The sequence below is a fragment of the Galeopterus variegatus genome, unplaced genomic scaffold (assembly GCF_000696425.1).
Source record: "Galeopterus variegatus unplaced genomic scaffold, G_variegatus-3.0.2 Scaffold1688, whole genome shotgun sequence".
Classification (NCBI taxonomy): Eukaryota; Metazoa; Chordata; class Mammalia; order Dermoptera; family Cynocephalidae; genus Galeopterus; species Galeopterus variegatus.
The window spans coordinates 169,153-179,815 of record NW_007727799.1 but is presented as its reverse complement, the minus strand read 5'-3'; the positions used below and the strand labels follow the sequence as shown (position 1 = coordinate 179,815).

At 41.6% G+C, this 10,663-nt stretch overlaps 1 protein-coding gene across 2 annotated transcripts in view; it reads left to right on the top strand.

Annotated features, from left to right (window-relative positions):
• The window catches only part of DLC1 (DLC1 Rho GTPase activating protein), a 41,786-nt gene that overhangs the window by 18,301 nt on the left and 12,822 nt on the right, over positions 1-10,663 (top strand). Inside the window, exons 3-6 of one of the 2 annotated variants that reach the window (XM_008578439.1) lie at positions 468-549; positions 6,463-6,526; positions 8,200-9,623; positions 10,082-10,258. In XM_008578439.1, coding sequence (XP_008576661.1) covers positions 468-549; positions 6,463-6,526; positions 8,200-9,623; positions 10,082-10,258 — 1,747 coding nt within the window. Of the gene's footprint in view, positions 1-467; positions 550-6,462; positions 6,527-8,199; positions 9,624-10,081; positions 10,259-10,663 lie in introns of those variants that run through there. The other variant, XM_008578438.1, reaches the window with a different exon arrangement.

The window sequence follows — 10,663 nt, the reverse complement described above, 5'->3', positions numbered from 1 at the left end:
GGGGGGGGGGGGGGGGGGGGGGGGGGGGGGGGGTAAGTGGCGGCTGGCCAGTATGGGGATCTGAACACTTGACCTTGGTGGTATAACACTGCACATTAACCATTTGAGCGAAAATGATATTTTTGAGGTCTTCAAAGTCCCTTTTTTGAAAATGAATGTGTAAAAAAAAAAAATTATAATTTATAGCAGGGGTTTATTACTTGCTGATTTGTTTAAAGCTGGAACAGTGATTTGAACCAGTTCTGTGACAAGAAACGACATCTAAGTCTCCAGACCACTTTATAGTCTGAGCACCTTCAGGACACTTACACTGAATTGCCTTAAACTGCTTTATTCTCCCACAGAACTTGTTAGGGAATGAGATGTCTCATTGGTACTCAATAAATTTCTTTGGAGGTTTATTTTTTCCCCTTTTAAGCAGGACCTTAAGTACTCAATAAATGTACTTGTTTTTGTTTTTCTTATAGATCTCCTGTTCCCTATTGACATTACGTTGGTCAAGAGAGAGCATGATTTTTTGGACAGAGATGCCATTGAGGCTCTATGCAGGTAAATGGACGTGTCTTGAGTGTTTTCATCTTCTTTTCTTTTTTTAAGAACACAGTACTTGTCACAAAGATAGCTTTTTGTTTGCTTTTGTTCTACCTAATTATGTCAGGTCTTTGATTAGCAAATAGTGTGATTTACTTCACTATAGATCATAGGCCTTTTAACTTAAGCAAAATTTTGTTATTTAGTGTCACCATTAAAATAGCATCCACACTGTCCTAGGAGGTCCTCCAACAGCGTCGTTTCATATTTGATACTATATGATTGCTGAAACAGGTAACGTTCAGGTGGTTTGAAAACTTGGGGTAAGGTTTTTAAAAAGGTGACACAATCGACTGCACAGTCCAAAGCAGGTCCCCTCACTGAGCCAAAGCTGCTGTCGCACTGAATGGGGGTAGCGTATTCAGAGGGATAAGTGGGGTTGGGGGTTATGGCGTATTAGAGACAGAACCGTCACTTGAATTCCAGGAACACTTCTCTGAACCTCTTCAGTTTCCCCAGGTATAAAATAGTAACGATGGGATTAAGTAAAGCTATAAAATAACTCAACACAGGCTTTCATATATAGGATACAGGCAGTAAATGAGCATCGATGTGAAATACGAATAAAACTGTCAGGAGTCCCCATTCCCTGCACTGGCAGATCTTCAGGCTGAGGAGCAGCTTGTAGGTTTTATTGAAGCAGAAGTGAGAAAACCTGTAGCAGGTGACGGTAGGACACGGATAATCCTTTCACACTCTTCATGACATTTTTATTTATTTGAAGTTATTCATCCTTTGTGATTTTTCCCAAACCTAAAAGCCCTAAAAGCTGAGTTCTGGAAAAAATATTATACACAGACAAAATTCATATAACTTGATTTGATTGTAAAACTAAAATAAATTTTCTTTTAATGGCAATATTTATTTTAACTTGGAAAAAAATATCATTAAGGTGGAATGGAAAAAAACGTCATTAAAGTGGAATGACTTCCGCTATTTTTTGCCTTTCTTATGTAATACAGTGTTGTGTGAAGCAGCCAATTTAAGCAGAGGTTTTGGAGAAAGATAGATAAGATGTTTAGAATGATGATGGAAATGACTCATTCTCATGGTTTAAGGGGAGGAAAAAAGGTCAAATTAACCACAGAAATAGTGTCACTTTTCAAGTCCAACTAAATGACTGCTTAGAAATATCCAAGTTATGTACACATTTTCTGAAAGAAGACTGATTCCAAGTCCTGCACTGTGGTGTGTAACATCACAGCTGTGTCATCTGGAATGAAAAAATGTCACTAATGCAGTTTTGGGAGAGGAAGAAGTCAGCATCTGAAATATGAACTACTTCAGACATTTTTTAAATGTTTTAATGCTTAGCTGTGGGGCAGAATTAATTTCTTTTCAGTTTGTCACTGGTGATAATGCATATGAATGAGGTCACTCTTAAAATGCGTCTTAGGAGATATTTCAGCATTGATCAGATCAGCCATTTCACACATTTTAAGCTACTTAGGGAAGGAGTGGGCCCTCTGGGCAGCAGCAAGAGCTTCGGAATTCCTGGGTCATAAAAATATCACTGTAGCATTTCAGCCTGAAGGATCATGATTAAATTCTTAATTTTTTTTTTCCGGGATATCAGTTTGAAGTTTAGTTTTCCTTTTCTGAAGGGAAAGGCATCCTCTGCATTTTGTGATTTTCGCTGGTTCTGAGTATGGTTGGAGGAGCCCTCTCCCTTTCAAGAGAATGCGGCTGTGCTCCTAGATCTTTTGTGGAAAGAAAAGCCTAGAAGAAACTGGACCTCAATCTGTATTCAGGCTCTGCAGCGTATTCTGGCCAGGCTTCAGTTTTCTCTTATACGTGGAATAACATCTCACAGGTTAGCTGCGACAAGAAAATGCAGATGACAGATGCCACAGTGCTTTAAAAATTAAATTACGAGGCCCAAATTTGAGCATGTTCAGAAAGCCTTGGGGTTGGGTTTTCTTTTTAAAAAAGAAATTCTTCAGAATTCACAGTAACAGTCATCACCTCGTTTGTAAGGTGAAACCCAAGGGCTCTTTTCCACATGTTCACCTGACTAGGCTTTTTCTGGAATTGATTCCCCTTTTGAGAGGCTGAAACGAATGTTCAGAATAAAAAGATGGGAGCCATGTCCAGTGTATTTGAAGCACCTTCCTCTGAAATGCATTACAAGTTCTGAGCTGTCAGCAGCGTAGTTGGATACTTGTTGTACTGATTATGTGATATTCCTCTCTGTTGCTAGATCTAATACCTTCACAGCCTATGGAATTCAAGGGCCTGCTGAAAATGAAGCTATAACGTTGTTTACAAATTTGCCTTGCGATTTGTGAAGTTCTGTCTAGACTGACAGACTTTTAGTAGACTTTCATCTTTTGTCTTGTTGAAATATTTTGAACAGTTCATTTTAAATCTATGCGGCACTGTAGTTACAGAAACTTAGTTTAAAAGTTTTTCAAGATCTTACATGGTTTCTCTTCCCCACTGCTCCAAGCCCCTTGTGTTAGACCATATTTTATGCGGGGATGTTACAAGTGATCCCATGTATACATTAGCATTCTGCTTAGTTAAAAATAGTTATGCACTTATAACATTTGTAGAACTTATAGCTTCTTTGATCGAAAAGCTGGTAGGAGGTCATCTGTTTTAACATTTTGTACTTAAAGCAGAAAACTTGTAGACTTAGTTCTTTTTTTGAGAATGATGGTAATATTGTCTTACATGTAAAGTTTGGTAATGATGAAAACTTACAATGATAGCACTCCTAGGTTTTCTGGATTTTGATTGCTAACTGACATTCTTACACTCACACTGTAAGAAGTTTATGAACTTGTTTCCTTGAAGAGATTGGCTTTTATCCCAGACTTGCTAGCTCTGCTGTATAATCCAACCACAATGAGAAGGCCAAAATTATGAGAGTTATACTCAGTATTAACACTGGATGAATGATTAGCTTTTCTTGAAACATATATAGATAGTATTGCGAATTGTGATCTTTTACTAGGATACCTCTTGTGAGATGTTCTTTGTCTTCCTGTAGTTTCTGAAAAATTGCTATTTTCTTTTGGAATTAAAACTGACTCCTCCTGTAAACACACCGAAGATTTATATAAACCAAATGTTAATCATGTAATGAAAAATAGATCCCCACACCATCATCTTCAGTGTGCACTTTATTGTAAAACAGAAATACCTACGCTATGTAAAGCATTCTACTTGATAGATTTTAACTTTGTTATGATTTCTTTTCTACTAAAAGGGAAGCAAATAATTTTTAAAAGCAATTGTGCTAATTCCTAGAAAATATCATTAAGAATTGGAACAATCTTTATTTGTCAGGTCTTACTTGGAAAATTGTTCCTTTTTCCTTTCTTTCTCTTCTACTTCTCCTGGTTTTTATTTTGAATATGATGAAGCCCGCTGTGCTTTAATCGGTGTGCTCAAAGGAGCTCCGTGCAGCCAAGCTCCTGCACCTCTGAGAGCCCACTGTGTGCCTCCCTCTTCAGAGCAGGGTACAGGTTCCCCAGGAGATGAGATCAACACGTTCCTGTGAAGCTGAGCCCTGGGGGGTGGGAATGACCAAGGCTTCTGGACAGAAGGTTTAGGATGAAGAATCATATAGGGATATAAGTTGCTTCCAGAAGAGACTGTTTGAGCACCAGAGCCACCATGGTTTAACAGTGTGGCCTTGGGCAAGATTTGTGACTTCTGTAAGCCCCCATTTCCGCATCTATACAGTGAAGGTCGGTGGTAATATCTGTACCATGGGGTTGTTGTGAGAATGAAGATGAGATCATACGTGGAAGAGCCTAGCACAGAGCCTGACCCGGAGTCAGCCGCAGTCTGTCTAGATAGAACTATTATTTAATGTCAGTACTGTCTCTCTGTAAGTACATAAAGTCCCACCGGTAGGCATTCTTTGGAGGTCCTAGGGGGCAAATGAATCCTACAGAAACCCCAGGGATTGCTCTGAGTTTCAGGATGGTAATGCCATTAGCTTGGGGCTACCAACATAAAAAGATGTTGACCTTTATAAAAATGGCCTCCTGGGTCTTTTTCGTTTGACTCAAGCTTAGAGTTTGTGAAGCAAACCCCTCCCCCACCCCCATTGGCCTCCATGCCTAGTAAACTTGATTATAAACACCACTCAACCATTAAAGCCCAAATGAAGTCCAGTACAGATTTGATTACAGGTTTGATTAATGAAACCCAGACCTAAGACTAACTGTAACCATTCCGGATTCTTTTAATCTCAAAAACGTTTGAGAGCTAAAACACGGTGGGTGTAAGTCATTTAAGTAATTGATGCCCCTTAGAGAGGGACCTCAGATTCACTCATTTTAAAGTCTGCAGACTTTTTCTTAGCTGTTTGTTCTCTTTCCCTCCCAGTCAACAGAATTTTTCTGAACATAGGTGTTCTGCGTTATCTTTGTTTACTCTAAACAGGCTGCTGCATAATCTGTGAAATCAAAGCAGGCTTATCAGGCAGGCAGAAAAACTGCAAGAACAGGATCAGGAAGATAGAACCTTGAGGAGTCTCATGGTCAGTTTGCATTTGTGTGAATTAAATGCATTTATCCTATGAAAATGTAAGAATTGCAGTTTCAGGAAAAACTGGAAAACTGGTGGGAGAGCCATGATAGGAGACAACAAACAGTCACACTGAAGGGTCATCGGAGGAAGACTAAATGATAATCATCTGGAAGATGTCAGAAAGAATTGGGGCCTGAAGGGCTGTCACTCACACTTTTACATGCCATTTAGCTCAGCATATTTGAAGAGTTTCTTTTTTCAGCTATTTCCTTATTTCCCCATGAGGTGATTTTTTTGTTGTTGTTTTTTGTTTTTATTTTTTCTCTTAAGTATTTCTTTTTCAATGAAACTGAATTTCCTAATTTTAAATTGACTTTACTATTTGGCAGGGGTTAAAAAAAAGTATTCAAAGTTAAAATTTGACTCCTGTTTCAGGCAAGAATCTGATCTAAGTGTGTATTTTTGAACTCAGCAAGATTTTTGATCCTCGAATTTACAGTGTACACATTTTTTAAGTAATCATTTGTCGTATTGCTGTGACTATACCCAACATTATTCTGTCCTATATGGGAAAAATGATAATTCTTCCTGTATAATTATAATAATTATTTTTTTTCCTATGTAAAAAGAAATGGGTATTAAACAGGGCTTAAATTTCCTTTCGGTACAAGAACTAAAATCTTTTTTTTTTTCCCCTAAAAGATGACTGGTAAGGGAAGTCACCCTTGACTTGGCGTTGGCAACACCACGCTCACCCAAGTGAGCCAACCGGCCATCCCTATATGGGATCCGAACCCGTGGCCTTGGTGTTATCAGCAACACACTCTCCCGAGTGAGCCACAGGCTGGCCCCTACAAGAACTAAAAATCTTAAATAGACTATCCAAGATTACTTGTCAGAGATAGCTAAAGCTTGTTTTACTTCTTTTATTTAAATTTTGATTTGAGATAGAATATACTGTTTACTTTGCTAACATCTCTGCTTGCTTCCTTGTTGCTGTTTCTGTTTATATGAACGGAGACATCACAGGCTTTTACTCCTAGACACGATATGCAGCTGCCTAATGGCTCAACCTGGTGATTATTGGAAGAACATATTTCCTCACTGAGAGTTGTTTGTCCCTGAAGAATTAGAGTGCCTGACAGTGTCATAACAATGTGCCATGTCACAATAAAATAGTAAAAAATAAATTTAAATAACTTTAGAAACATAAAGGTGATTTTAAACGATTCACTTTTTAAAGAAGTTTCTAATACTCTTCTAAATTATAGATATTAATAGTTTCAGAGGAACTTATTAAATACATACATTGTTTGGGAAAAAATATTTAACCACCTATCAGTGGTTTCCTATCTTTGCTAATGTTATTTCTTTGCTCTGTAGGCGTCTAAATACTTTAAATAAATGTGCGGTGATGAAGCTAGAAATTAGTCCTCATCGGAAGAGAGTGAGTAATATAAATTGTATAATAGGTGGGAGGAAAATGGGTAAACCAGAAACCAGATTATGGGTTTTGTAATAGGTTTGTTTCTCACACTCATTTTCTCGTTCCAAAAGCATCTCCATTTTTAATGTTAGAATCCAGTCAAGTTTACCAAAGACTGAATCGCTTTATGTAGTTGAGACCAAAAGTTGCAGCCGGCCAATAGATTGTTTTACTTACTGTTTTTGACCTGAACAAATCATCTATTATTTTGCCAAATTAACTCCATGCCTACTACATAATATGACAGTGAGGAGATGAAGCTTAAGGAATCCCAGTGGATTTTGCATTGCTCCCTAGAGAAAATAGAGTTAAAGTTCTTTGGAACTCTTCTGTCTTCCCAAATATAACAGAACTGTGCTTCCAAGCTGTAGGGATGAAAGCAAATGCTGGCTTGTGGGATATTGAAGAATAATAAGAAATCTGGAGGGAGGACAGGGACAGGGCAGGAAGTCCCACGCACGTCAGTCCAGTGGAGGCGCATCACCGAGTTAGCTGGTGTTCTCGCCTGCATGTGAGCTGTGAGGACCTTTGATGAACTCTTAGAAGAAGAGCTGGGTGTAGTGCTGGGAGTGAATGTCACAAATTAGAGTAAACAGGAATAAGTTTGGTCAAAGAACATGTTTCTGACTGTTCAGAGTATAAATTTTAATTATCCTAGAGTCCTTGACCTGCAAAAAGTTGCCTTCTTGGGGAGTGAAACCTTTTAAACAAATGAACTGGAACCTCAACACCCTCCAAGCTATGCAGAAAAGTCCACAAATCAGTGTTTAATGCTCTGTACTTGCTGTCCTGTGAAACCTGGGTCATATGATACTTTCCACACCAGTGGAAAAGATCCATATCATACCGAATTGTGCCTTTTGATATCCCGCCTAAAAGGCCACGATGCAGTCAGGAGTCTGTGTGACAGCGTGTGTGACAGCATATCCCTGAGTCCTGCATGTAAATCAGACATCATCAGCAAAGATGTTACTTAGTGTTTACAAATGTTACTGAGTATTTGTGAAGCCCTGTTAAGCCGCCTGGAGCGTGACTGAGGTTGAAACTTTACAGGACAGTTGTGGCATGAGCTCTAGACCCTGTGTCTGGTGAGGGAGGGGAAGAGAAAGGACAGTTAGGAGGCTACAAAGTATTGAACCCAAAAGATGTGATGGCTTCCCTTGCTCGGTGTCTATATTGGTCTGGTAGGAGGTCCTGTAAATTTTTAGGGTGGCTAGAGATTTAAGTTACCACTCTTCTTAGTGTTTGAAAACTACCTTTTAATTGCCAAAGAGAGTATAAACACACACTATACCATCAACAGACAGCACAACTGGAGGCAGTCCAGAGGGAGTCCTACCCATTGCTGATTCCAGTTCGAAATATTTTGCATACCTGGAATTTTCACAATCTCAGAGGTTCCTCTGTGAGCAATTAAAGAACAGCCTATAGACTCCAGAGTTTCCGTAAAATAACTCTTACTTAGCTTGCAACACTTGGTCAGGCTTTCTCCTGTTAAATTCCTTAAATACATCTTTGTTATTTAAAAAAAGGAAAGGAAAAAGAGGGGAATCCTGGCCATCTGGCCTTTAGCACGTGCCCTGCTGTCTGCTGGTCCCAGCTCATAAATGAATGACTCCATTCTGTCTTTGCAGAGCGAGGATTCAGACGAGGATGAGCCTTGTGCAATAAGTGGAAAATGGACTTTCCAGAGGGACAGTAAGAGGTGGTCCCGACTTGAAGAGTTTGATGTCTTTTCTCCAAAGCAGGACCCAGTTCCTGGGTCCCCAGATGAGTCCCACCTACAAATGGCCATGAGCCATGAAAGCATGTTGAGGGACCTCAGCGAGCACCAGGAGGTGTCTTCCATCCTCAGCCTCAGCAGCACCAGCAGCCTCCCCACGCACACGCCCCACTGCGGGGACGCTGCCACACCCCGGACTAGCTCCAGCATTAGCGTCTGCTCCTCTGGCAACTTGGTGGGCAATGATGACTCTTTCTGCAGCCTGCCCTCTCCCAAGGAACTGTCCAGCTTCAGCTTTAGCATGAAAGGCCATGAGAAAAACGCCAAGTCCAAGACACGCAGTCTGCTGAAACGGATGGAGAGCTTAAAGCTCAAGGGCTCCCACCACAGCAAGCACAAAGCGCCTTCAAAGCTGGGGCTGATCATCAGCGGGCCCGTCCTGCAGGAGGGCATGGACGAGGAGAAGCTGAAGCAGCTGAACTGCGTGGAGATCTCTGCCCTCAATGGCAACCACATCAACGTCCCCATGGTACGAAAGAGGAGCGTTTCCAACTCCACGCAGACCAGCAGTAGCAGCAGCCAGTCTGAGACCAGCAGCGTGGTCAGCACGCCCAGCCCTGTCACCAGGACCCGGAGCCTCAGCACCTGCAACAAGCGGGTGGGCATGTATTTAGAGGGCTTTGATCCTTTCAATCAGTCGACGTTTAACAACGTGATGGAACAGAACTTTAAAAACCGTGAGAGCTACCCAGAGGACACAGTGTTCTACATCCCTGAAGATCACAAGCCCGGCACCTTCCCCAAGGCCCTCTCCAATGGCAGTTTCTCCCCCTCAGGGACAAACAGCTCTGTGAACTGGAGGACTGGAAGCTTCCATGGCCCCGGCCACATCAGCCTACGGAGAGAAAACAGCAGCGACAGCCCTAAGGAACTGAAGAGACGCAATTCCTCGAGCTCCCTGAGCAGCCGCCTGAGCATCTACGATAACGTGCCGGGCTCCATTCTCTATTCCAGTTCAGGTGACCTTGTTGACCTGGAGCAGGAGGACATCTTCCCTGAGCTGGATGACATCCTCTACCACGTGAAGGGGATGCAGCGGATAGTCAACCAGTGGTCAGAGAAGTTCTCAGATGAGGGAGACTCTGACTCGGCCCTGGACTCAGTCTCTCCTTGCCCGTCCTCTCCAAAACAGATACACCTGGACGTGGACCACGATCGGACCACCCCCAGTGACCTGGACAGCACAGGAAACTCCCTGAATGAACCCGAAGAGCCCTCCGACATCCCGGAACGCAGGGATTCCGGGGTTGGGGCTTCCCTGACCAGGTCCAACAGGTGAGGGGTCTCCTTCTTCCAGCCTGGGGAGGAGGGACTGCTGCTTACTCCGCAGGACGAAATGGGACTGAGTCTGGCATTCGTGGCCATGTAAATTCCCACGGAAAGTGTCAGATCAGGAAACCCCAACGTTAAAAAATGAATGGATTGTGTTTAGTGGGTATGTTTCAGTTGGGGTAGATGAAAAAGTTCTGGAGATGGATGGTGGTGACGGTCACAACAGTGTGAATGTGCTTCCTGCCACTGAACTATACACTTAACAACCTTAAAAACGGTTAATGTGGTAAATTTTATGTTATGTGTATTTTACCGCATGGGAAAAAAACAAAGAACAGAAAGGAAATTGAGTCCTCTCAGTTCCTAAGATAAGATGCCAGCAAGCAGCCCGTGGCTGGTTTTGCATCGACCTCTTGAAAAGCCATCACGCTTCCTCACTGTCCGCTGCTCTTCTCTTGCAGACACAGACTGAGGTGGCACAGTTTCCAGAGCTCTCATCGGCCAAGTTTAAACTCTGTATCGCTGCAGATTAACTGCCAGTCTGTGGCGCAGATGAATCTGCTGCAGAAATACTCGCTCCTGAAGTTAACGGCCCTGCTGGAGAAGTACACGCCTTCTAACAAGCATGGTTTCAGCTGGTAAGAGTTTAAGCATATGACGGTTCTGTCCTTTGTTAATGTCTTCAGTCAATCATCCAGTGCAAAGTTTCTGTATTCTTGAGGCCACATTTGAGACTACTTAAGCCACCACAGTTGTAGAGTTATCAGCAGGCTTGGCTGATTGAGTTTTCAGCTCTCTTGGTGACAAATTGTCAATTAGTGGGGGTGACATCTTACATCACATGGTATGGGTGCCTCCTATATTTACCACTATAGGTAAATATATATGCAGTATCAGATCGTATTCATGGAAAGAAGGAAAGAAAAATGTTAAGATGTTCTGAGACCGTCTTTGAAATGCTAGATGTACAGTACCTGTCTTTATAACACTATCCATGCATGTTTTTTTTTTTTTTTTTTTTTTTTTTTTTTTTTTTTTTTTGG